At 42.4% G+C, this 27,493-nt stretch overlaps 2 protein-coding genes across 3 annotated transcripts in view; both read left to right on the forward strand.

Moving 5' to 3' along the window:
- Positions 1–1,735: 1,735 nt before the first annotated feature.
- Positions 1,736–21,495, forward strand: RNF185 (ring finger protein 185). The gene is made up of 7 exons (XM_038372723.2): positions 1,736–1,934; positions 10,445–10,676; positions 12,501–12,519; positions 13,226–13,338; positions 13,900–13,954; positions 16,311–16,428; positions 18,910–21,495. The coding sequence occupies exons 2-7, from the start codon at positions 10,495–10,497 to the stop codon at positions 19,005–19,007; spliced, it is 585 nt and encodes a 194-aa protein (XP_038228651.1). The 5' UTR covers positions 1,736–1,934; positions 10,445–10,494; the 3' UTR covers positions 19,008–21,495.
- A 1,446-nt stretch (positions 21,496–22,941) lies between these two features.
- The window catches only part of LIMK2 (LIM domain kinase 2), a 43,441-nt gene continuing 38,889 nt past the window's right edge, over positions 22,942–27,493 (forward strand). Inside the window, exon 1 of one of the 2 annotated variants that reach the window (XM_038372711.2) lies at positions 22,942–23,202. In XM_038372711.2, the coding sequence (XP_038228639.1) occupies positions 23,187–23,202 (16 nt within the window). In that variant the 5' untranslated portion in view covers positions 22,942–23,186. Of the gene's footprint in view, positions 23,203–23,995; positions 24,090–27,493 lie in introns of those variants that run through there. The other variant, XM_043498004.1, reaches the window with a different exon arrangement.

Consider the following 27,493-nt stretch of genomic DNA (forward strand, 5'->3'; position numbering starts at 1 on the left):
AGAGAAGGGCACTACAAATGCCCAGCTGCTCTGCTCCCTCCTATCAGCAATGGGGAAGGCTCCTCTGCTCTGCCCCTGCAACACTCAGCCTAGGGAGGAGCAGGGTGTGTGTGTGAAAAACCCCTGGAGTTGCTCCACAACTTGGAGAGGGGACCCCAGTGCAGCTCCACAGGTTTGGGAGTAGGTGAAGCACCCCAGGAGGAACAGAGGTGCAGGGCACTGAACTGATGTGGGGGCAGAATTGATGGGGGGACAGGACTGATTTGGAGGTTGAGAGTAGAATTAATTGCTTGGCAGAGGATGGGCAGATGTGGGGTGCCCATCTTTGTATCTCTTCTATTAGTTATCTTTTAAAGGAGGAAATGATGTCTACAAGTGAATAGCATTTCAGGTGAGGAGGTACTATGGATTTATATGGCATTACAATATTTTTAATATTGTTTTCTATTCCATTCTTTAGATAAATTAACATCTAATTTATTTTTAACGGCCATTGTGCATTGAGAAAATTCTTTCGTTGAGCTGTCACAGTGATGCCTAGGTCTCCTACCTTCTGGCAAGAGTGGTAACTATACCACTCAGGAATGAAAGAGACAACATTTTTGAGAACATTAACTTACTTCCATGCTTTTAAAACAACAGAAATAAAAATAGAAACTTTTATTTTGTAATGAAAACCTATAGGAATTTTTTGAGACAATAGCTATATGGTGATTGTTGCTGCGTGGTCCAAGTTTTCTGGGATCATCCCAGCTTTAACAGGGCTATCTCAGAATCACACAAGTACCTTTGTGGCCCATGTCACATCTCAATTGTTGATACTACATCAAAGTGTTGAAACTTACATGCAACATTAATGTTCTGTCAAACCATTATGTTACCTTGACATGCTGCTTTAAGTCTCATAAAGCTGTGATGCATGAGTTTGCCTCCTCTGACCAATCTCTAAAGACAACAAATCTACTAGCGTAGGTAGAAAGGGAAGTGAGAAAGCTTATGCTCAAATAAACATGTTAGTCTCCAAGGTGTCACAAGTACTCCTTTTCTTTTTGCGGATATAGTGTAGGTAGGTGAGTGAATCTCGTAATGTGTTGCCCCATGCCAGAGGGCAAGATCAAAATTGGTTTCCTGTATGGCTCCCCCATTTTAGATACTACACACATCTTCACCTTAACTGTGTGTTGGTTGATACGCTTGCATACAAGTGGAAATTCCAGCATGGCTGCTTGTTTGTAGCATTGCTGGAGATCTTGGGGTAGACATCTGCTCCTGGTGTTGATTTCTTGGCTCTTAGGTCTTCTGCTTTCCCTGTCTGAAGCCATAGGTTAGTTCATGGTCTGTTTAAAAATAATAAGGCCGGAGGCGGGGGGGAAGGGGGGAGTTGGACGGACACTACCGCCATGGCTTAAACCATCTCCTCTATCTCTGTATGTAGACCAGGGCAGAAGCTGCACTCCTCTCCCACCCCCGCGAGGCCCTTGTGTGTGGAACCCAGGCTCTGAAGCCTGCTGCGCTGGTCTAGTCTCTCTCGTTTAGTCGAAGCAATACCATTGTTTGGTGTTTAACCTCAAGTTAACCCCCGCGCCACTGCCCTAGGAACTAATGCGTGTGCTCCGCTCCCCGCTCCCCTGTGTGGAAGCTGGGCTCCTCTCGGCCCCGCTCCTCCCGGGGCGTGGGGTCTCCGTGCCCTGGCCCTTGGAGCGCAGGACATTGGCCGCCCCCCGTCTCCCCGGCAGGCGGAACCCGACGCTGCGGCCCCGTGCGCAGGCCGAGAGGCTGGTCCCGGACAATGCAGGCGGGGCTGGGTTTCCGGGGGCGCAGGTGACAGCGGCGGCCCAGGGAGGAGACGCTGGAGCGCGGGTTGGAGCCCGCGGGGCGTCTGAGTCTCGGGGCTGTTGTAGTGGCCGTGGGGGGTCGCGGCACCCGCTTCTCAGGTAAGCACCCGGGGGGCGGGCCTGAGACTGCCGCGGGGCGGCTTTGAGGCCCTGCCGGGGGCTGCGGGCGGGCCTGAGGCCTGGGGCGGGAAGCGGGCTGAGGAGGGGGTCTGTGGGGCGGGGCTGTCGGGTGGGTGTGTTGGGCATCCTGTCAAGTCAGCAGCAGGTGGTCGGGAGCTGAACGGCGAGCCCGAAACCTCTGGCTCCTCAGACAGGCGCCTCTCGCCCTTATTTTGTCCGTCCGTTCGTGTGCAAGGGGGGGGCCCTCCTCACTGATACGCTGAACTTACATTTTTTTTTTTACATTTACTTTTTATTACCTGAGACCATTAACTGGGTAACTCACAAGTCTTACAAGAAAATGCCTTGGAAATCCCAGTTTGTTAATGCATGCTCTCCCAAACTAGCACAAGGTGTCCCAGTATCTGGCTTGAGTCAGGAGGGAAATAACCACCCCTGCCCGTCCTCCGTGTGTGGCTCTCTGTAAAATGTTTTTTGGTAAACAGTCGCTTGTCCCAGTTGCGCTTCTTTCTGTAACGCTGACTGTGTTCAGAGTAGCAGCCGTGTTAGTCTGTATTCGCAAAAAGAAAAGGAGGACTTGTGGCACCTTAGAGACTAACAAATTTATTAGAGCATAAGCTTTCGTGAGCTACAGCTCACTTCATCGGATGCATTTGGTGGAAAAAACAGAGGAGAGATTTATATACACACACACACAGAGAACATGAAACAATGGGTTTATCATACACACTGTAAGGAGAGTGATCGCTTAAGATAAGCCATCACCAGCAGCGGGGGGGGGGGGGGGAAGGAGGAAAACCTTTCAAGGTGACAAGCAAGGTAGGCTAATTCCAGCAGTTAACAAGAATATCAGAGGAACACAAAGTAAAACTATTTCCCCATGGTATTTCTCCCTCCCACTCCACCCCACCCCCCACTGTTCCTCTGATATTCTTGTTGCATCCGATGAAGTGAGCTGTAGCTCACGAAAGCTTATGCTCTAATAAATTTGTTAGTCTCTAAGGTGCCACGGGTACTCCTTTTCTTTTTGCGAATACAGACTAACACGGCTGCTACTCTGAAGTGTGTATGATAAACTCATTGTTTCATGTTTTCTGTGTGTGTATATAAATCTCTCCTCTGTTTTTTCCACCAAATGCATCCGATGAAGTGAGCTGTAGCTCACGAAAGCTTATGCTCTAATAAATTTGTTAGTCTCTAAGGTGCCACAAGTACTCCTTTTCTTTTTTCTTAGAGACTAACAAATTTATTAGGGCATAAGCTTTTGTGGGCTAAAACCCACTTCATCAGATGCATGCAGAGGAAAATACAGTGGGAAGATATGTGTGTGTGTATATATTTATATATACACACACAAGAGAACATGAAAAAAATGGGTGTTGCCATACCAACTCTAAAGAGACTCATCAGTTAAGGTGGGCTAATAATAATAATTAATTAATAGCCCACCTTAATTGATTAGTCTCGTTAGAGTTGGTATGGCAACACCCATTTTTTCATGTTCTCTGTATATCTATATCTATATATCTTCCTACTGTATTTTCTACTGCATGCATCCGATGAAGTTGGTTTTAACCCATGAAAGCTTATGCCCTAGTAAATTTGTTAGTCTCTAAGGTGCCACAAGTACTCCTTGTTCTTTTTACTGACTGTGTTGTATTCATGTCTCTATTTGTTTTACATTTCATCCTTTGATTTTCTTGTCCAAAATGTTTTGAGATTCTATCAAAACAGACTAAGATCGCTCTTGTCTTTTCTTTAGTGAATTATAGAATAGCAGATAGGTTTATATGTAACAGTGGGACTTCATGATTCTTACTTTTGTAACTGAGGAAGATGGCATAGCTCAATGGTTGGAACAGGAGTCCAATAGCGAGGAGACTTGGATTCTATTCTCCTTTTTGCTTCTGGCTTCCTGTGTGTCTGCAGGGAAACAATTTTTTGTTTTACCTATCTGTAAAAGTTGGGATAATTTACACTCCTTTGTAAAGTGCTTCAGCCTCTTAACATTATTTGTCGCTCTCTATATTTAGGTTTTTTTTCTCCTCAGGGACCTAAAACGTTTCATAAGAGCTACATCTTTGAGGGACAATTTATAAATAGATTAATATTTGGGTTTTATTTCTTATCTTCAAAAGTAGTAACTTCTGATATATTTTAATTGCCTTCTGGGATTGCTTTATATGCTTTAAACCACATAAAAACAATTGAGTCTTTTATTTTTTTAATTTAAAATAAAACCTCTCCTGCCAACCTATAAAGTTCTAATAAGTAGTCCACATAGTACATTTATGACTGATTTAATGCTATAAAACATATTACATAATCTAATGTCATCTGAATATTTTTCTGGCATTTTCTAACTGATTATATCAGTTTTCTTTATCCCTTAGATTTGCCAAGGTTTAAAAAGAAGTGTGTTCATAGGCTTCATTCCAAGTTCTGTTTGAGTCTTTTATCTGTTTAATGGAAGGGAGAAAGCTTTGTTCTGTTTTCCGCTATCTTTGTCTTTTACATGCTTGGTGTTCACAATATGTTAATATAAAAAAATAAGAACCTTGTATTTGTATAGCACACTTCATCTCAATGGATTCCAAATGACTTTTTAAACATAGGCCTCAATCCTGCATTCTAGTCCTCTAGCACAGGTCTGTGAAGAGTCCCACTGAATTAAATGTGTCTCTGTATTACTGCATGGGTCCCTGATAGTAGATTAATTTGCAGGATGGTGTTTTAAACTGATGTTCAGCCTATATGTAGGGACTGCTTCACCTAACACTGAAAGGCATATAGAGCACAGCAACATAAAAACCACAAAAGGAGAACGGAACATGCATGACAGGTTATGTTTCACTCTTTAAATAATCAATCAGGAGATGGGGGAAGGGAATAAAGGGGCAACTAAGTAAATATATGTTTAATAATTAACAGTTTTACTTCAGCAGGAATGTACATGCTGAGAATGTCAGGAAATAAACTTACTGTTTTTCATGGGGCTGTCAGCAAATGTCAGCTCTTGCAGAAAAAGTGACCTGTGACCATATGTTAGGTATGCTTAAAGTTCAGAGAAGTCTCACATTGTAGGTTTCAGATTTGTGTTTGTCTTATGTGTGAGGGTATTCTTCTAAACCTAGTGTCGAGAGAGAGGTTTTCTTGAAACTTTTATTATAATAATGAAAACTGATTATTTTTAAATTTGGATTGCCATGTTTGCAACAAAAACATTGTATAGTGTGTGAGTACATCAGAAGAAAGTGAACCCGAAATTTTCATTGTCCAAGCACAGAGAAATTTAGAACCTGAACAAAACAGAATCTATCATGAGAAGCAAACTAGACTTGAAAAATCCTTTAAATTTTAGTAATCTCTTTAGTAATGTAACAGTGTGACATTAGTAAAAGGAGCAAAGAAACTTACTTTTCTATAAAGGTTTTTTAACCTGACAATGTTCCTTTAAATCTCATATGTAAGATATACAGCAAAGAGAAATAATAATTAAAAATGTTAATCTGTAGTCTGTGACCTAGAACCCAATTGGAAAGCAGTTATTCTTAATATTTATGAAATAACTAACATTAAAAAGTAAACACTTCTAAACATTTTATATATCCTACAAATACGATTTATAACTTAGGTGATGTTATCTTTTGATGCTTTCTGTCATGCACTCTGAATTATTGTCTATCTTTGCTCTTTGTCATTGAGATTTTTGGATGCTTTAATTTAAAATGTCATGATCCCTTTTTTTCTGTGAAGTTCCTCATAATTTTCAGAGGCAAATCACTGTATCTCTGGCAAATCTCTCATTCCTCTTCGATCCATACACTTGGTCTCTTTCACTGTCTGATGCTCCAGCCCTGTGTTTCCTAGTGCATCACTCCCCCACTTCTCTACTCCACTCTGTGTCCTTAGAATATATTTCCTAAATATTTTGTGGGTATCTTCTCCTCAGTTGCTTCTTGCAGGCGCACAGATGAGCACATAAACCTCACCAGTCTCTCGCGCTATTATTTCCTCCTCAATCTCTCAGACCATCTGTTGCTCTCAACTGTCATGGAACCTTCAGGCCCCAGAGTGCCATCTGCTTCTTAAAGCCCCTCTTCTCCTCAAGTATTCATCTGCTCTTTCAACCACACTGGCTCCAGAAGAGCCTGGATAACCAAAAGGGAGGCATGTTATATCCCTTCCCATATATCTTCTCTCCCCTCTGCGCCCTTTTTGTTTATTTAAGGACATCTGCACAAAAACAAGTTACATTTTTCTTAACAGTTCATCTGTTCCTGCTGTTTGTTCCCCATGTCAAGTGGTAATATACTGTGATATAAGTCATTTCCACAGCAACCAGTTGCGATATCACAGAGGATGATGACTTCAAATGGGGAAATAAACAACAGGAACAGATGGACACTTAAGAAACAAATATTTTGTTTTCATGGAAATGTCTTGATAACAAAGAACTAGGGAAGAAAAGTGGAAAATCTTTGAAAACTTGCCATGAGGTCACAACTAACTCTTGCACCTTTTCCTGCCTTCAATTTCTTTAATGGTCCTGGCATTTGTGAAGTGGGACTTGAAGAGCTGGTCAAAAGGGAAAGGTTTAGAAAACCTAGATTAGTACTTTTGTACACCCACTTTTGTGTTTAATTTAACTTAAAAGCAACAGTGGATCCTGAGGTGCTTATGGTGTCTCCTTCATCTGAGCACCGAATCAAATATAAAAAGGGGTTGGTCTGGCCTGTTTTAGTTGATTTTCTTAAGTCTACTTCTCTGCCTAGCATTTCTTTTAACAAGCTCAAGTGGTTGACTGAAGCTGGTATCATCTTGGAATTTACTCTCAAATTTATGAGTCTGTTCTAGTTAGAACATAAGTGATCCAGTTATTATGGAATGATCAAATGTACTTCTTACTCTCTAGCTATCAAATCCTGTCTCACTTTAATTTCAAATGTATAAATAATAATGTTTGTACAATACCATAGGAGTATGCATGCATGGTGCTTTACAGACATAAATAAGATTGTCCCTCCCTGCTCCAAAGAGTTTATTACAAACTAGGTTAAATAAGACCCATTTTGCCTCAGTGAGAGATTACAACAGAGAAGTGGGTGGGAATGAGACAGTCTTGCATATTACACGCTCATGAAGTTACTTGTTTTCTTATTGTCACAGCTTATTAATTATGTTTGTAATATTTTTATTTTTTTAATTGATGAATAGGGGATTAGATCTGAAAGAGGGTACTGAAGAGAGACTTGAAGGAGGTGCAGGTACAGTGTCAGGAAGGTCTTTCCAGGAGTATGGTAAGCACTGGAGAAAGTACAAAGACTTTTGTGGGAGAAAAGATGTGAAAGTAAGCTGAACTGGGTCACCTGACAGCTCAAGTGAGGTGAAGGGAGATACTGGCTGGAACAGAACTAATTACACCCTTTTGTTCATCTGGATTCTCTCTTGCATTATGACCACATCTTCTTTAAAAAGAAAATTAAATCCAGGTCTGAAAATCCATGCTATGGATCCCCAAAGCTGTAGGGGTAAATCTTTCCCCCATCTCTCCTCCTAAAATATTAAATCAGTATTTAAGGCAGAATACCATATGAGTGAAACCTGGAACTTTGAACATTAATTTCTTGCTTTAGTCTTGGATTGTTTTGTCATTGGGGTTCATTTAAACATTAATTATCTGAGCAAGATAAGCTAATGCTGCTAAAGATTCTGGCAGAAAAGATGCATGAGAACAGTGAAAATTGGGAATTGGTAGCGTTTCCACCTGTACTGTACTAAAGCATTTTTTTTAAATGTACGGCAAACTGCCTTGCTGATAAGGGTAAATAAAGCCATGTTGTGAAATGCTAGGAGTCAGCAGTGCTGAGAGGCAGCGTGCATTAAGGCATAGTAGTTGTGAACACTGAGCTGTCCTTCTGGGACCCCATACAAAATGATGTAACTGAGTGAAAAAGCTCTATAGAAATAAATCTCTTCTCCTTCCCCATTTGTTCTGTTGTGCTGTTATTGATGCAATACTTTAATTGGGCTCAGGTTTGGCACTTTTTTAATCCTGCAGCGGAATTGCATTGTATAAAAAGAACTCTTTGTGATAAAAGCTGGAGAGACTGAAGTTTTGTTTTACAACTCCATATGTGTGCTTCAGCATTACTCAGAAAGCTGAGTGACCTTTTTAGTACCTGTGAGGTAAGTTTTGCAGTCAGTAGTTTATGAAAGATTCTGGTTGCCCTTTCCAAATACTTAATTTCTGTGCACTTGTGAAAGTTTTGGACAGTCATCTGTTTCTCTATCTCATATGGGTATCTAGGATTTATAGACTTTCAGCGTCTTGGTATCTGAGCTTCGTGTTTTTCTCATGGAAAGTGCAATGGACTAAGATTTAAATTGTTCTGTCTTGGTTAATTGTGACTGACTCAGCAGGTATAGATTTGTTCTTGACTTCTGGATTAAAAAATTAGAGTAGACTTTTGGTATTTGTATTGGACAGTAAAAGTATCTCTCTGTTCCCTGAGATGTACATGTTTTGTATCCATGCTGTCTCCATTCTGTTAAGTGCTTTTGGATTTGCATGTCATGGAAATCCCATACTAAGGTTTATGGCAGTTATGTTTTAGCAGAAAGAAATAAAAAGAGAGAGAAGCCTGTTGAGCAGACATACATGATATGTGCTGCACAGGTAACATGTTAACATGAGTCAAGAGCATGTGAGCTGTACAAACGACTGGGATGTTCAGTCCTCAGTATCCTGGGTGCTTCTGCCACATAATTGCTAGAAATGTTCACTGCTCACTTCCTTCCACCCACACCATGACAGCAGCGGGAGGGAAGTGTGGATAAGAATGTTTTAAAATAAATATATTGGATTTTAAAATTTTAATTATATATTTATTTTTAAAAACATAATTAGTTAAATTTGAAATTTACAATCTATGTTAAGGCCTAAACTTGTTATAATATATTTAAATAATTTTAAAATAAATACAAAAAATATTAAGCAGTACATGTTTGCTGCTGAATTTCAGAGAAAGTCAGACTACTGAACTGTTGTAAGTTTGTCACTAAGCGTCTGGAACCAAAATTTGTTGAAGTGCTAAACCAGATTTTGAGAGCAGATTCTCTCTGCACCTGCAGAAGAGGCTAACTTTTTAAATTTTAGTTTATTCAGCTAGTTCAGTCCAATAGCTAGTTCAGTCAAAGTTAAGAAGGAAAAAGCAGGAAAACTTGTCTTCCTCTCCCAATCTAGGAATAAAAATTGGGTATGAGACGATGAGATCTACTGGTTTAAAAATCTTGAATGACATGGTGACCAGAAACACTCATTTCTATTCGCTAACTACAGATCATACTTCCTTTGTTTAATACATCAGCTAGTTTAAAATGCAAAACATTACTGATCAACTTTTTTTTTCTTATTTATCTGGTACATTTAAGGTAGTTCTATTTAAAAACAAAATGTAAAATGCTGTTTGTGCATTTTAAGTGAATTCCACTCAACCTCCAAAAGGAGCTTGACACAAATCACAAGTAAAAAAAAGAAAACAAAAAAACCCCTTATCTAGTAAATAGGAAAAAACCCATTTACCATTTTCTAACATAATAAAAATGTAAAAATTAAGAATCTCCATAAATGTAAATTAAGCTGTATAATTGCTTAAATAAATGTGTATAGATACATTGTATCCCATGGTTAGCAAAAAGAAGTACCAAATTTAGCACATAGGCTGCAATTCAGTTGCAAGTCAACATGTTTTAATTTTTGCCAACCAATGAGAATCAACCTGTCCTTAGAAAAATACCAATGTGAAACGCATCTAAAACTGATGATTGAAATCAATACACCTTGGTATGAGTATCACTTTCATCCACCTTCTTTTTCAGGGCTCCTGGTAACCTGAACTAAAGGAGGTAAAAAAAATCCTAGTGCATTGAATGACCAGTATGTTCCACCTGAGTCTGTGTGGGCGGGGATAAAAAAGACTTCTTTAGTTTTCTTGTAAACCTCACTGAATTCTGGAAGAAAGGTGTGACTTGCTCTCCTGACACTGTCCTCTGTTAAACTCCTTTTCAGGCTGTGCTCAGACATTTGTGCCCTGTACTGAATTTTGGAAGAGCACATATGATTAAATGTACATGCATCAACAATACACTTGGCAAAGAGTAACTGCTGTTTGGTAACATTTACAAGAAGATGGAGATAGGAAACCTGTCTTAATTTTCTGCCTTGGGGTTGAGTGTGCTAGTCAGTCACTGCACCCAGAATTTTAAAGTGTAAGTGATGTCAGCAGTTAGGCCATATGACAGATATTCAAGACAGCTTAACTTCTAAAAAAGACTCCTCTTGGCTACCATAAAATTGAGATGTTGGAATCTGGGATCCAAATGGTCCTTGGGCAAGTAATCTTAATAGTATTTTTCTTCTTTCAGTTTCAAATAGGACAAGAATGTAACGGTGTAATACAAGTGGAATTTCTTTTTCTGTCTCATAGGATTCCAGCTGGAGGATTTTACTGACCTTGGATCTAATTAATTCCTGAGGATGGCAAGTAAAGGGCCCACGGCATCTACATCCACTGAAAACTCCAGTACCGGAGGGACCAGTGGCAGCAGCAGTAGTAATGGTGCTGGGGACAATACTAATCAGGACAGCACTTTTGAATGCAACATCTGTTTAGACACTGCCAAGGATGCGGTTATCAGCTTGTGTGGACACCTCTTCTGGTCAGTATACTATTTTCCTTAGGTAGGCCAGAATATGGGGCTGGGACAAACACACTCTCATCATCCAGGAGCCGATGCTATAACATGGTTAAATGTCAGATGAAAAGTCCAGCCTTGCAATCTTAAAATGTGAATGGGATTATGGATTTGGAATTGAATGCTGTAAACAGAAATATGCTAATTTACTGTTCTGCCCTCAGATCCATTTTTCTGTTAAATATGTAGTTACTCCAGGTTAGTGCTGGTCTCCATAAGTTTTGCTTTTGGTAGTCCTCTGGATTGTTGTGCTAAAAACTGAATTGCACAGCCTTGATTAATATAATTTGGCAGAGCAATATTATTCTCATTCATGCCTTCTGGCTTGGCACACCCACCCACTATATATGGGTTTAAATTCCTCTGTAACCCACCCATACCTGGAACTGCTTTGCATCTTGTCCTTGAAGCGGGCTCCGGAGTCCGAATTATGAATTTTTAGGCAAATCATACCCTCACCACAGGCTTTCTTTCGCTGCAAGTGCTCGCAGAAACGTTGTAGAGAGCCCGTTTTTGTTGTGAAGTTATTTTTCTTTTCCCCATACCATCATGGCAGTGGCACTAGCTCTTCAGGTCCACCGTCTGTCCAATTTGGGCAGATGTCCCACAAACATAGTGAAAATGTTATGCTCCCATGTGTCTTGTCTGGGTTTGAGCTTTGAAGTAGATTGCCCTGCTTTTCCACAATACTTCAGTGGGCTGCAAGGGTATCTTTTTCCTCAAATATTACTTTTTTGGTGTAGTTGAAAGATGGAATTATAGAGGAAATAACCCTCTCTCCCCAATTTTTTTGTTAAATGTAACAGTTTATCAATGGTTGACATTGCTAATTGTGTGGGGTTTTAAATACTATGGATTAAATTCAGGTCTCAGTTAAATCTGTGTGGTTGTATGGGTGTAAGTAAGTAGAATTTGGTATCAACTGGAGGTCCTTGTTACCTGGCTTTTCTTACAATGAAACCTTCTTGTGATCAAGAAGCTTTTTGATGAGACCACCTAATTGGAGTGACTTTACACCAGGATTGAAGGTCCAGTCTTCCGGTGGACAATCTGCATATTGTTTATACCACTTGGAGAGCAGTTCATTGCAGTGTTTTTTGATAAGTACTCTTATCTTGTGGCCTGTTTTTGTTTGGTTTTGACTTTTTTAAAGTTGCCACAAGGACTTTAATTGAAGTAAAGTGTCTTAAAGGAGAAATTAGAATAACCTGTTCCTCATACTTTTTACATGTTTTAGAATTAACAGCATGATGCATAATGTACATTTCTCCATATCCCTCACAATATTTTAGCCACGTGTTCCTCCCTTAATTCTTAAGATCCTAACATCATACTTTTGGCATCTTTCTAATTTGCATCTTTGCCTAGGACATGAGTTCATGAGATTGGTGAGCAGAATTGGTGCAAAAAGGCCCAGAAAGATGAATTTAAGCCTTTGTGTATGCCTTTTGTGCTGATGTCTAAGGCTGTGGAACTCCTAGATGGTGAGATTAGAAGGACCAAGAGTTGTGATGTGGTTTCTGTACATTTGGCAACCTAGTGTTAGATAGTATAAACTGGAAGGGCCAGAGGAGATCTGACTTTGGCTGTACTTTCAGAAATTCAGTTTGTTCTAATGCAAAGTTATGGTAATGACATTGCTGATTCTTTAACCTTCTGCTATCTCTTAGGTGTGCTGTCCCCAATATACTCTCTATATTTGCCAAATCTCAGTGTAAGTTACTAACTACATTTTTTCCCTTTCTCTCTTTCTGCCCTGTTATCAAATCACCCTGGGAATACCAACAGTTGGCCTTGTTTACACCAGGTAAGATCATTTTCTTTTTACTTTATCTTTCATCAGCTCCTATTACACAATAACCCCCTCAGTCCTCTAGGGTATTCTGTCAGAAGCTGCAATATCCCCTTCTCTTTCTAAGCACACTTCCTTCTCTCCAGGGCAACCAGAATGCACTAATTAAACTTAACATGCAATCATTTGCAATCCACTTTTCCAGAGAAAGAAAAGTACAAGCCAAAAGTCCATTTTTTTCAGGGTCTTGACCACTCAAATATTTCAGTGATCCAGGGAGGAGAGGTTACATATGACAGCTGAGGGGGCTTAATATGTAGATTAAAAACTTGAAGCTCTCTTGCCACGCTTACTGTTATACCCCTACTCTGTGTGTTAGAATCATAGAAACTAGAGATGAGACAAGACTAGTCCTTCCTCAGGCCAGTGCAGTGTTGTTTCTACGGTGTATTTGTCAGAGATTTCCCAGCCAAATGACAAATGCACAGTTCAGCAGATACGATATAGCAGTGTTCTATACTAAACTACAGCAAGTACTGCCCAAATATGAGTCACTTTAGCATTTCCAAAGGGTAGGCAGTTTGCCTCCTTGTTTTTCTGCATAGCTGTAGAATTCTATTTGGCTGGCTTTTGTGTGGCTGTGTGAAATACATTTGCATGTTACTATTGTTCCATGGTTCTCATGGTGCCTTATTTGTTTTGTTTTGTTTTTCTCTCTTAGTGGTTAGAGACCAGGCCAAACAGGCAGGTGTGTCCAGTATGTAAAGCAGGAATCAGTCGAGATAAAGTTATTCCTCTGTATGGAAGGGGTAGTACTGGGCAGCAGGACCCCAGGTAAGGAATCCAAATGCAGCCACTTCTTTGTGGAAACCACAAACCTAATTATTGTTCAGGTGATGTGTCAGATAAGAGATGGTCAAACCTTAGGTGGAGGTGATATGTCTGCCAAATACATCCTGGCTCTCCCAGGGCCTGGATTCCCACACCCTGTTTTTTGCTTATCTGTGGAAATGTATTTTAACTGAATTGAACACTAATTACTAACTGAAGATGGCACATTGTGCAAAATATTACCTGACTCGGGCAACTTGGACAGGACATTCATGGGACTGATCACAGTTTTCAAGCTCCCTTGATTGTGAAATGTAACAAGGATGTTGCTGCACAGAAATGTAGATTCTCAGTTTGTGGATTTGGAACTGGAGTTTCAACTAACTGGTAGGCCTGCTGGCTCCTGCTAGTAAGCACTGCACGCAACTTTGCTGCAACAATTCAGTGGTCTCTGGACATCTGTGAAAGAGCAATTAATGTTTGTTCTATTTTACTAGCCAGGACAGGAAACTAATATTACACCATATATCACTACGCTTATACTAACTCTACTGTCTTTTCCAGAGAAAAAACTCCACCACGACCACAGGGACAGAGACCTGAACCAGAGAACAGAGGGGTAAGTAAAACACAAGTTGAAGTGGAAAGATGGGATTAGGATTTGGGGAGGAGGGAGACCAACTATGCAGATCCTTTTATATTGGCTATTTTAAATCTCTTGATACCTGATGATGTGTCGTGGATGCCTCCATTCCTCAACATTCTACAGCATGAGTTAACTTTACTCAAACTTTACAATTAAAGTGTACAGTGTGGTATTGCTGGGGATGTTATCTTTCATAATCAGAACATGCTCCCTATGCATAAGTGGTGCAGTGCTTCTGAAAATGGTGCCGGTCATATCTCTACTTTTTGTCAAATGAGAGGTGTCCTGGAAATGTACACTGTGTCTACTTCTGTCACTGTATGCCAAAGGTCCCCAAAGTGTGGGGCGCACCCTCCTAAGGGGCTGTGGAGGAATGTGTAGGGGGCGCAATGAAGTCCAGGCCAGCCTCCATGCGGGGTGGGAAGGGAGTGTCATCCTGCCCCTCCACACCCCCAGCTCTGCTCCTGTTCTGCCCCCAGCCACGCCCTGTTCCTGGCCACGGTTCTGCTGATGGCCTCACGCCAGCTTCTAGCCTTGCCACTAGCCATGGCTCCATTCCCAGCCCGGAGCCGAGGCTGGGAGCGGAGCTGTACCTGACTGCGGGCCTGGTTGCCAGCCTACACCACAGCTCGGTAGCTACCCCGCTCCCGGTCTTAGAATTACCCCCTGCTGTGGCCCTAGCCTCGGTCCCTTTACCCCGTCCATGATCCTTCCTCTCCTCCCCGACTCTCCTGGAGCTGCAGCCATGTTCCCAGCTCTGGGGGTGTGTAGACAGGGGTGGGGTGGGGGGCGCTATCCTCAAAAGTTTGGGAACTACTGCTGTATGCTGATACCCACTTTGCTATAGAACATTACTTTACCATGTTTATGTATACACATCCCGAATGGAGTGGGGTATGTGTATGCAAACAGCAGCCCAAGTATGTAAATACAGTGAATATAAATAGTAGGCTGTACATGGGGAACAGTTATCAGGATTGACCAGAGTTTCCTGGCACAGTAAGAAGTGAGCATGACCTGATGAAACGCTTGCATATTTCCATGTAATTCAGCTTCAAGTCCCCAGAGCGCACTTGTATACCTCATTGCTTTAAACAAACAGCCCTGCTGGATATGATAAGGAACATTTCTACATTGAATAAATGGGAGCTCAGTAGTTCTCTCTCCGCGGAGCGTTGCCTTCTTATTAAATCAGCTGCTGCGTCTTGGTAGAACCTTTTAGCAGGTGCTGCCATTAATTGGAGGAATCTGGCATAAATACATTGCAGCAGTGATGCTGCTTCTCCAGTTTCTGAAACTGCAGGAGATGCCATGCAAATAAGCATTGCTGCATCTGGCCCCTTTTGTAGGGAGTTGATGACAAGACAACTGACAACATAGGCAGAAGAGTCAGAATCTTTACTAATCAAATCAAGGGGTTAGTCCAGAAACTCTAGGTCTAAGAATTATGTCACTGGGATCAGTTCTGTGTACACTCAAAGTTAGATGGTTAGAAATTAGCATATTCTCCGGAACTGATACCATTGGCATAATTCTGAAACAAGAAAGCAATCTTCTGTGGATTGGTGGAGTCTAGGATTAGGGTAACTGTTTGCTCTTCCACAGTCATTAATTACAGTATCATTGTTTGTTTCATACTAGTTGTTTCCTAAACATTGCATCCATTTTAAGGATTTGGATGTTCCTTGATTCAGGAGTTTCATCTTTCTGCTTGGCTAGACTAACCCTGCAATTTTGCTTTGGACCCTGTTCAGTCAGTCAGTGATGTTGGATCATAAAGCAACCGTTCCTTCCCTCCCCCTTCCTTGATGTCACGTCTCCCTGCATCACATTATGTTGTATATAACCTATATTGTAGGCTCCTTGAGGAAAGAACTCTTCTCCCTCCTCCCCATAAAGCTTCCTATGGTGCTGTAGGAACACAATTTTAAAGCAACTATGTGCAACACTTTACGTATATCCCGAGGAGCAACGTTGGGTAATTTTTGATCTTACTTTTTTTTTTAGATTAATTATGAGTCAATATTTGCTATCCATCAAAGCTTTTTAAAAAAACCAAACAGTAAGTGATATCCACTTATATAAATGATGATACATTGTCAGATATCTGTTGAGAGAATTACAAAAACATTTAGCATTTGCTAACCTGTAGCCCTCAAACATGAGTTGTAGTGAGGTGTGGAACCATACAGGCACAAACTGAAAACTGATAGGCATTGTGATTCTCATTTAGCCTCAAGAAGTCTAGTGACAGGGAATATTTGGCTTTTACTCTGTCTTGCAGTATACATGGCAGTATGTTTCACTTCCATTTTTTTCTTCTCTGCAGGGATTCCAGGGCTTTGGGTTTGGAGATGGTGGCTTCCAAATGTCATTTGGAATTGGGGCATTTCCCTTTGGTATATTTGCCACAGCATTCAACATAAATGATGGGCGGCCTCCACCAGGTATTATGCATCTCACCTTCTGGGAAAATCCCACAGGAGAATAAATTTCATATAGGTTAATTTGTATCTTTCAAGCAAAGAACCTGTTAAATCACTAACTTGTCTGAATGCCAAAGTAAACCAGTGAATGCAACATGTCGGGAAACACCCTTTTGAGCACACAGTATTGGTGCACTGTAGAGCTAATCATTTAAGGGTGAACAACAAAGGGAAAACCTTTGCTGTGTCTTTATTATATAAAATACATACATTTTTAAAGGTGTTTTTCTGGTATTTTTACATTAGAAAATACCAGCTTATGACTTCTCTCGGTTTTGCTGAAAGACTTTTTGGAGGATTGAAGAACTAGAGAGCAATAGTGACACTGCAGGTTAAACAGGTTTTAACAAAAAATGTTTTAAAACAGTCTGACTGAACATTCCTTCTCCTCAAGTGAGAACTGGGAAAGCCCCTTCAGTGATCTGAGTGCTTCCATTCCAGTCCTCCAAAAGATTTTCCAGGAAAACGAGAGAAGTTGAGACCTGAATTTCTAGCATTTTTAAAAAGAAAGAAAAATCATATTTTGTATATGTGGGAGAACTTTTTTGGGATGAAAAAAGTTATCAGTCTTTATGTACCATAAAGAAGAAGAAAAATCAAGAACACTACTTTCTTTGCTTTGCAGTTCATCTTCAAGATGATCACCTGTATGCTACAACAAATAACTTCCTGGTGAATTAATTTCAATGCTGTCAATTGAGTAAAATCAGTTGGGTTATTTTAGTACAGTGGCCTCATTCTGAGGATTGCCAAACAGCCTGTAAAGCTGAACTCCTCCTCCTTTACACAGTAGTTAAACTGCAAGAGCCTGCCTGTTCTGGGAAGAAAAGCTACAGCCCAAGATTTCCAGGGCTGCCTATGTTAAATCTTTTAGCCAATAGTCTGCCGTACTGTGTTTAGAGTAAAGGAGTCCCAGTACATGTATTTCATTTGGAATAATGAGAGAAAACTGAACTGGATTCTTAAGCTCTTGAAAGGGCTGCTAAGTTGTATACCCTTTGGCATCTTAGCATTTAGCCCAGAGGTGGGCAAACTACGGCCTGTGGGCCACATCCAGCCCACGGGACCGTCCTGCCTGGCCCCTGAGTTCCTGGCCGAGGAGGCTAGCCCCCGGCCCCTCCCCTACTGTTCTTCCTTTCCTCACAGCCGTGCTGCCAGTGCTCTGGGCGGCGGGGCTGCACGCTTCTGCGGGGCAGCACATCTGGCTTCAGCAGGACGGCGCGGCTGCCAGACATGCTGCTCTGAGCGGCATGTAAGGGGGCCGCAGGGTTGGATAAGGGGCAGGGGGTCCCAGGGTGCAGTCAGTGGATAGGGAGCAGGAGGCAGTTGGATGGGATGGAGGTTCTGGGGGAGGGATCCTGGGGGCAGGGGTGTGGATAGGGGTCGGAGCAGTCAGAGGACGTGGGAAGGGATTTGGATAGGGGATGGGGTCCCAGGGTGGGGCGGTCAGGGGACAAGGAGCAGGGGGGTTTGGATGGGTTGGGAGATTCTGAAGGGGGCAGTCAGGGGGCAGGAAGTGGGAGGGGGTCGGATAGGGGGCGGGGGCCAGGCTGTTTGGGGAGGCACAGCCTTCCCTACCCGGCCCTCCACACAGTTTTGCAACCCCAATGTGGCCCTTGGACCAAAAAGTTTGCCTACCCGTGATTTAGCCCATTAGTTGTACCTTGCTTTGTACTATCTGCTTGCGTAAGAGGGTGTCTGTTTGGAGCTAGAGACTGTGTGGGTTTGTGGTGGTTCGGGTTAAATAAGTACATAAGAACAGCCATACTGGGTCAGACCAATGGTCCATCTAGCCCAGTAGCCTATCTTCTGACAGTGGCCAATGTCAGGTGCTTCAGAGAGAATGAACAGAACAGGAAATTGAGTGATCCATCCCTTGTTATCCACTCCCAGCTTCTAGAAATTAATGATTGCCAGTAATCCTTTTTTAAATCTGTTGTTCATCTGCAGGCTCAGTATTTTGTTCTGGGGGGGACACTTAGTTTTGAGCTCCTTTAAGCTTCCCACTAGTTTTATTGGTATAAGACTCCCCTTAAGATTTTCTGTCTGTTTATAACTTGCTTAATCTGAGGTATATTCTTCTTGTGAAGGAGAAAGGTCCTGATGCAAAACTTTGTAGTGTAGAATCACCTGGCTGAGGTAGACTTACTTCAGCATTGTCTTCTGTAAATCTCTGGTGAGGGCTGCCTGCTCGAGTAGGGTCATGTCCCCAGGCCTACTTAAATCTGCTTTGTGGAGCTGACGTTTTACATTCCTTCCTAATTCCCAGTGTGAGCGAGGCAGTCTGAATCATTTCTGTAACAGAGAAATTTTGCCAGTAACAGTCGGTCAGCTGGTGGGTTCCTTGCAAATCTCTCTAGACTTGTGAATATGCTATGTGCAGTATATACTATATCTTGAAGAAGAGGAAAGAACTAAATTGTTTGACTTTGTGTTTTTCAGCTGTTCCAGGGACTCCCCAGTATGTGGATGAGCAGTTCCTATCCCGCCTCTTCCTATTTGTGGCTCTGGTGATCATGTTCTGGCTGTTGATTGCATAACTGCTCTATACCCTGTATATTCCTGGTCATCAGGGTCTCTGACCTAGTTAAAAACTGCTCCCCCATCCCACTTTAAACCTTTTGGTGTCTGATTCCATAGCTAATCACAAGTTCCAGGTGCCACAACACATTGAGGAATCTCGCATGTTGCACCAGAACCTTGGAATTAAATAACAGTTAAAAAGCATGTCTTACCTCGGCCATGTGTCATACCACTGGTATCCAGATACAACCATGGACCTAGCTTTGAGCTTCACTCTCAAAGGGAGCGTTGCTTTGAAATCCTGTGCCAATTAGCTAGGCCAGGTTTATGTGGAAGGCACTGGTACTGAAGGAGTGTGGGCTGGTGAGGAAAGGAACCTACTGCATTGTTCATCAGTATCACGTGTGTAACATCCATGATTGGAAAGAAATGCATCAATTGAAGTTCCAGAACATTCTTTCATCTTTTTATATCAAAGTCCAGTTCTTGCCAGGAAATATCTTGCAGCACCAGTAAGACTTCTTTGGGAGGGCATCTGCCTGAAAATGGAATCAGCTTTGGAGACCAGTGTTCTATACTTGCTGTTACTCACCAGAGTTGTGAAAAGTCCATGGCACTTGAATGGCTGTAACAGGAGGGGTTAAGAAACTTCAGCCTAAAATTGTAAAATAATCTGAATTTTCTAGAGCTAGACACTTGAAAATTCTCTCATCATGGGGTTGGGTAGGGTTGTTGGACAGTAGAGTACCTCTCTGGTCACATGCAGTGCTGTTCCTCAGTGACAAAGCAGTGTTTGTTTTTTCTTGGGTTTGTGCAGCGGTCTCTACTCATGGATAGTACCTTCATAACTCTATTACTGTAGCTGCACTCACTCTTTCTTCCAAAGTTGAGACTTCCAGGACTATTGTGTACTCTGAATAAAATCATTTTACAGATCTGAGATCATCTTGTTTTGGGGAGGCCACAATGGGGATTTATTAAGTGAGTTGTGAGGTTAACTTTTCAAACATATTTATTTTGGCAAAAAATTAAATCTAAACTTGCCTAGCAGGTGCCACTGTAGGGAATAGTATAAAACCATTTTCTTGATGGTAGTGCACAGCTGCTTCCAGCCTATAAGGAATGGCTGTAGTGCACGAGCTGCTGCAGATTTACCAAAGATGATCATTTGAAGGAGAGCAGATTACCAATATTTTTGTGCCTAGAGGAGGATGTTGCAGAAGGTGTACCCACAACTCTGAAAGCTTTTATGGAATTCTGTTAAGTATAAAGCTTTAAAAAGTGTTTCTGATTGATTCTCTGGATCCACAGTACCTGAAATATGAGGGATTTTTTTTACCTCTGTTTGATTTTCTCCTAATTCTAACTGGACACTTTCAAAAGGATTCTCTTCTGTTTTTATTTTGAGATGCTGTTTCTTTGACTCAGATCACTAATAGTCAGAGATTAACCTTCTGTAGAGAGGAATTTTGTGACTTCCTGGGCAATAAATCATGATATTTGACAAAACAAATCAATATATAGAATCTCACTCACTTGCTTCAGGAGCTAGGCTTTTTTGCATGTACAAGGATGAAGCGCCTGGGCAGGACAACCATGAGCAGTAGCAATGAAACTTACTTGCCTAAACACAAACTGTTCATCCATCTGTAGCATGATGATGTGGGAGGAGCAGTTAGTTTTGTTTGCCTGCCCCAAAAGTCTCCTCAGCAAGCAGGATTTTGGAAAGCTGGCTTCTTCAATAGTTTACCTCATCCATCGGATACCAAGATGCAAGATCTGGTTGAGAAAAGGTAATTCAAGTGCTTCTTGAACAGTGCAGGCACTTTAGGAGCTTCATCCCTTCTAATTGGCTTCTATAGTGCATATTTTGGAAATTAAGTGCATTTTTATCATCAACTGAAGCTTCATTATGAAGCTTTTTCACTGCCTTGATGTTTTATTGAGAGGCAGCTCCACCTACTGGTGAAAAGGGAATGTTCATTTGCTAATGTAAAAGGGATTTTATTTCCTTCCCTTCCCTTCTCCCATTATTCTGAGAAACTGCTATGCTAGGAAAGAGTGTTTTTCTGGAAGTAATTTGCTATGAAGTTTATTTCTTCAAAGCTTTTATCCTTTGAAGATGACAGTGAGAAATTCAGCTGTAACATGAACAAAAGAGGTATTAAACCAGACTTAACATTTTTTTTATTTTAAAATATAAACTTTTTAGCTTATTTTGCCAGTTGCTCTTGAGAAGCTGAAGGGGCGAAGACTGAAGTGGCTGCAATGATAGAATTTAGAGTCATTAGTTTCCTGGCAATCCAAGAATGAGATAGCTTAAGTGTTAATGCTTCTGATTTTCTTAGTGTGCATTTTGTATTGTATCATTTTTTCCCTTCCTTGTATTCAGACTGCACATGGCCTGCAGTTAGAAAAAGATGGCACATACAGTGCAACCCTTTACTGTTCACTAATTTTCACTGTTGTGAAAGTAATTTAGAATAAAAAATGGTTTTACATTGACCTAAGCCTATGTGGATTCCTTTTGTGTAAGGAAGTGCAATGCCTTTGCCTTGTGCTACTTGGAATTATCACTGTAGGCGGCATTACTGTGAACACAGTGGCAGAAATTTTTTTTTATATCTATATTACTGTGGAAAATATCAGAGCTGCTGTTGGTATACCTGCTCTGTAGATGTATGTCCATGATGTATTCTTCATGCAAAGAAGGAACCAGCTGTTGCTGTCTTCTGATAAATGGCAATGAAACAGTTTTTGAGAGTGCTGGAGACGAGATGTAAAGGGATATCCTCTATACCCACTGATCCTTTTACATAGAGTTACGTACCTTAGAGCTGAAGGTGCTACCTGTACTAGCATATAGGTCAGCTGTTTCTAGTCTAAACTGGCCATCTGTGAGATTGAACTATGCCTCTTTCAACAGAGAAAGTAAAAAAGCAGGCATCCCTTTGGTTTATTACTTATGACTTGAGAAAAAAATGTAACATTAATATTTTTGAAAATGGGGAAGCTATCTTGCATATGGGGGTGAATCTGCTCAAGGGTGGGGACCCATGAATGGCCTTTTCGCACTTCTGCCTGGACTCAATCTTTCCTATCCTTTAATGTCATTTACATAGTTGAAAGAAGAAAAGGAGTACTTGTGGCACCTTAGAGACTAACAAATTTATTAGAGCATAAGCTTTCGTGAGCTACAGCTCACTTCATCGGATGCATTTGGTGGAAAGTTTTTTTTTTGGTGGAAAAACTTTCCACCAAATGCATCCGATGAAGTGAGCTGTAGCTCACGAAAGCTTATGCTCTAATAAATTTGTTAGTCTCTAAGGTGCCACAAGTACTCCTTTTCTTTTTGCGAATACAGACTAACACGGCTGCTACTCTGAAACCTGTCATAGTTGAAAGAGTTGCACCACCCCCAACGGTCCTGCGATTTCAGAGGAAAACCAAAAAACCTAAACCACAGGATAAAAGCCTGAATGGGGGAGGGGTTGAGGGGAGTAGAAACCGCTATTGAACAGAGAAGGAACACAGACGCACCACCTTAAACGAGGAGGCCGCGGGGGGTATCAAGGGAGGGCACTAAGCCTTTCCCCTACTCTTAGAGAACAGGAAGAGGGTTGTGGTGCCCGGAGGTGGAATAGGAGGGGGGCTGGCACAGCTTGGGTGCGAGGTTCGGGGATGAGAGTAGGGCTAGAGATGGAGATCGACCCTACGGGCTCCTTTAGTTTCTTCCCTTTACAACTTCCCCGGCTCACGGAGCGAGAGCGGCGGCGGTAGGATGCAGCTACGTCCCGCCCCCAATCTCCCAGCTGGTTTAGCACGTGTGGAGTTAGGGAGGCGGGGAGAGCGGGCGGAGCTGAGCTGTGATTGGCCCACATCCGAAAAGGGGGTGGGCTGTGGTACGGAAGCGGCGGAGTTCTTATCCATGGGCAGGTCGGGGATTGGCCTGTGATCATAAAGAGGCGGGGCTTCCAGAGGTGGGCGGGGTTGTGATTGGCCCGCGGCAGAGAAGGGGCGGGGCGGTGTTTGCCCCGGGGCAGGCGTTGCATTTCCCCCGGGCCAGGTGCGGTTTGACTCACCCTGCGCTCCGTAGAGGCTGACGTCACATGTACGGGTGAGGTCCGGAGACCCGGTGCAGGCGTGGGGTTGCTTTGGCCGCGCGCTGCACTGAGGGGAGCGAGCCCGGCCGGGCGATGGAGGGGCCGCCAGGTGAGCTCCGGTCTCTGCGCTGCCTAGGCCCCGCGCCCCGCCCTGGGACTGGGGGTGGTTGGCCCCGGCCGCTGCAGGGCGCGGCTCCGTCGCTGGCTGGGCTGCCGGAGGGGCTGAGCGCTCTGCGCGCCGGGAGCGCCCCAGCGGGGACAGGTGCTGCCGGCGGATGCTCGCCCCAGGCAACAGGAGCTAGCGGGGAGCTGGGGCCGCTGTTCTGCGCCCCTGAGACTCTTTTCTCTCCCCCAGGGTCGTGGCATAACCTCTCTGTCCTGGGACTCTGGCGCAGCTTCTTCCCCTCACGTCCCCGCGGAGTCCGGGTATAGCCCTTTCCCCGGAGTCCTGGCGTAGCCTCTCCCCTCACATCCCCCCGGAGTCCTGGCGTAGCCTCTCCCCTCACATCCTCCCTATAGTCTCCACGCACCGTCTCTAGGGCTTGGTGGACAGGGCCAGCCACGCCATCTATATGAGTGTTGGGCTATAAGTTTTTTGCTTTTTCTTCATCACTAGCACACTGATGTGGATGGGAGAGACTGGTTTAGGCTGTGAATTGCCAGCTGAGTGGATGCATGGTATCAAGAAGTCACTTATAAGCTTGTGCCTAATAATGACCCAGCTAAAAGCAGCTCCTTTAACTGTAAATGCATCCGATGAAGTGAGCTATAGCTCACGAAAGCTTATGCTCTAATAAATTTGTTAGTCTCTAAGGTGCCACCGGTACTCCTTTTCATAGCTGACATGTAAGTTCAGAGTGACCCTGCTTCTCTCCAGTGGTGGAGACTGCAGATGTTTTTATGTTTTCCAGTCTCTTATGTCCTTTTCTGGGCAGTGGAACCTGGGCGTCAACTTGAGGCTTAATTTGCACAGTGTTACTTCTGCTGAAGGACTATGTAAATATCTCCCTTGGTAATGTAAAATTGCTGTTGAATTTTTATAGTTTCTTTCATTGGCTATTGCAACTCCCTCTTGGTCTTAAATTTTGATCTATAACAGTTTTTTTGAAGCTTTGGTGAAAATTTCAGCAGAATTTTCCAACCTGTCCTGCAGGCATAGTGAGCTGGGCATACAGACAGATCTGTTGAGATATGTTGGCCCCGCAGTCATACAGAAAGCTTGAAAGAAAGAGTAGAATTCAGTGGTGACTCGTATTGTAAATTGCTTTCCTGTCCCCGTGCTCCACAAGTGGCTGTTTTCTCTTTCTCTGTGTAGGCATCCAGACTAATCTGTTTTTGGCACTCAGTTATGGTCTTTTATTGTGTCTGATTTCTCTTTACGCAGAGACTTGCATTCCTAGACATGCAAAATCCCAATGGGGTTCTTTGTTATTGAGGTTCCACCCATGCTTTATACTCCTCTCACTTTGAGAGATTCCGTTGTGTGAGATATTCTGTTGCAGCTACCATCTTTCTAATTGAGGGTTAGCCTTACAGATTATCTGCAGAGGGTACACTGCTAATCAGTGAGGCACTTCCTTTGCTCCTTCACCCAGCAGCTTTCTTGTTGTCCTGGGGGAATTTGAGTTGAATGACATACTTTGTTGATTACATACTTCTGTTGTCTTTTTCATCCTCACTTTTTCTCCTGGATACCTAAGCCAACAAGTGGTTGCTTCAGCTGAATACAGAGTTTTTCACTTGCTTTCCTAAACTATTGTTTAGTCTTGCCACTGCAGTGCAATAGCTGTTTAACATTGCCTAGCAAGTGAGGTGATTACTGAGAACTTACTTGAATTTGTAAAGTCCTGTATCAGCCTTTTGGATGACTGTCAGTCACTGTTAACTAACAGTTTGGTAACTTGTGCCTTTAAACTCCTCAGAGCAAAGGCTCTGTTTTGTATAGTACATTGTATGCTTATGGCACTAAATAAAGGAGTTAGATGTAAAGAATATGTATCTCATGCACAGAGACTGTTTTATCCAACAGGAAGGCAGGAAGTCCAGAACTAGTTCACCTATTGCATTCTTTATTTACACTTTTGGGGAAGTTGAGTGGTTTTGCTCCCTGTCCTCACATGTAAGTTTTCAGGCACATGGGTTCAGGGACTCACCCTTTATTCTGGAACATGCATCAGGCTTATTGGAAACTGAAACATGCATACCTATACTGAGTGAATGAAGCAGAGGCTGTGGCCTTCTGCAGCTTTCTTTTGGGTTTTAGATCAACATGGTATCTGTGAATAAGGTCAACTGGAGTCCTATATTCCAGCAGAAAGGGGTAAAGCAGCTTATGGTACTGAGCCAAAGCTAACTGGAGGAAGAATTGATTGTGATAATTTTGTAGTTTAGATGAGCTTGACTCAATTTCTATGGACACTGTCACTTAAACTAGCAAACCCTTTTTTGTTAGTGCGGGTCTTGTTAGTGGCTTGAGTTACATTGCTGCTGTTTTTGAAAAGTTTAGATACGTGTACATATATTGATCTCTGCACTAAGGGTGAGAGACTTGTGACTTCCTATCCCTTGCAGTTTCCTGTCTCATTACGAATGCTGAGGATGAGACCAGGAATCTGAGTTAAATATCTGTTAATATTTAGAAAAGCCATAAGCAACTTAGAGAGAGAGGTTCTTCAATGAAAGATTCTCCTAAGGGTGCCTGAGGAAAGTACCTAGAGCAAATGTTAATTATTGAAGCCTAATTAATGGTTTATAGAATCAGGTTTTTCTTCTAGCCTTGGCTCCTCTCCATTGTGCTGCCCTGCCTTTTCTACTCTTCCAGGTTCTTTCTTTGCCATAGCTCTGGATAACTCTGCTCATCTGCTTCTACCTGGTGCAATAGAAACTAACTGCTAGCTCTTGAGCTGTCATGAATGCACAGATTCTTTGTTCATTGTCCTTGATGAGTAAGTTGTTGATCTTTTCATCTGAGGTGTGCAGGCACTATGCCTAGAGGTCCATGGCAGGTTATTTAGATTGGTTTCTCATATCTGGTAATTGAAAATTCCCTAGCTGTTAGATGTGATCCAAAGAACAAGGCTGAGAGTGCAATTGTGCTGCCTCGTCCAATATGGACTCGCTAAAGAGGGCCATAGTGTTTCATGAGAGCTTATCAGCCTGCGTAAATTGGAACTGTTCAGTCTCCTTCATAATCCCCACTGCCACTCTGTTTCCAGGAGTGCAGCTGTTAGGATGTTGGAGGTTTCTAGTGCTGACACTGTTAAGGGAACTGCAGCCCAGTGTCATGCTCCTGCTTTTGTGCTTCTAATCATCCTTTTGAACAGTACTCTGAGGTGGGATCTTCCAAGCAGTGTGACACCAAGGTAATAGAGACTAGTTTTTCAAAGCATAAAGGAAAGCTGGGACACTGGAAATGCAACCCCCCAATCCCTACTGTTGTGTTTTTTGGATTGTGTGTTTAAAATTTCACTGACATGAGACGTCTAATGGTGAGAGGGAATAGTGATGAGTGGCCCCACTGTAACAAGCACTTAGACAAGGGAGCCTTTAGCTTAATTGCAGCTAGGCAAGAGGATCACCAAAAAGGCTTGACCCTGAAGCAGTTTATTCAGTGATGTCAAGTGTGCTGCTTGTTGTGGCATCTGGGCTCACTGAGTGATGCTATCATTCAAAATGTCAGTTTAGGCTCTAGTCTCATGGCAGCTGGGTTAACTTAACTCATTTAAAGTGATTTCCTTCAGCATTTTGTGTGGTGCAGCATAGTTCAGTAGATAGAATATGTTGGGAAATAGCCAGGAACTGTGGGTTCTCATCTCAGTTCTGCCATGGATTTGCTCTATGGCCTTGTGCAAATTATTTCCTGTCTCTGTGCCACAGTTTCTCCATCTATAAAACAAGGGTAATTGTCCTCATACAGGAGTTGGCTAGTCAGTCACAGTGCTTTCAAACTCTGAAGAGCTATGCAACGGCTAAATATAGTCTTCTTTGTTCGTTCATGTTCTAGACAAGCATTTCTCAACATGCATAGGTTGTTGTGGAGATTGAGAGTTCAATCTGGCAACTTCATCTCCATCCCAAACCTTGATGTTGGAGAACCAGGCAAAGAATTGACAAGATGAGGAAATAAACTTGACTCCCTCTGACATGTGGGATTGTTTTGAAAAGAGACTTCAGTTGTGAATCCTGAAACACGCCAGTGTGTTCTTCTTTCAACATTGGACAATGGAGTGTCTCTGCTGGAGGTGATCATACCTGAGGAGAAAAGTAACACAGGAGCTCTGTTCTGCTTGGTCTGGTTACCTAAGCATGTGAAAGCTGGATTTCAGGCATTGCATTTCTTTCTTTCTAAGCTTCTAGTGAAGAGTAGAAACTCTGCGGTGTTTGTGTTCTTATACCCAGGA

This window comes from Dermochelys coriacea, chromosome 15 (assembly GCF_009764565.3).
Source record: "Dermochelys coriacea isolate rDerCor1 chromosome 15, rDerCor1.pri.v4, whole genome shotgun sequence".
Lineage (NCBI taxonomy): Eukaryota > Metazoa > Chordata > Testudines > Dermochelyidae > Dermochelys > Dermochelys coriacea.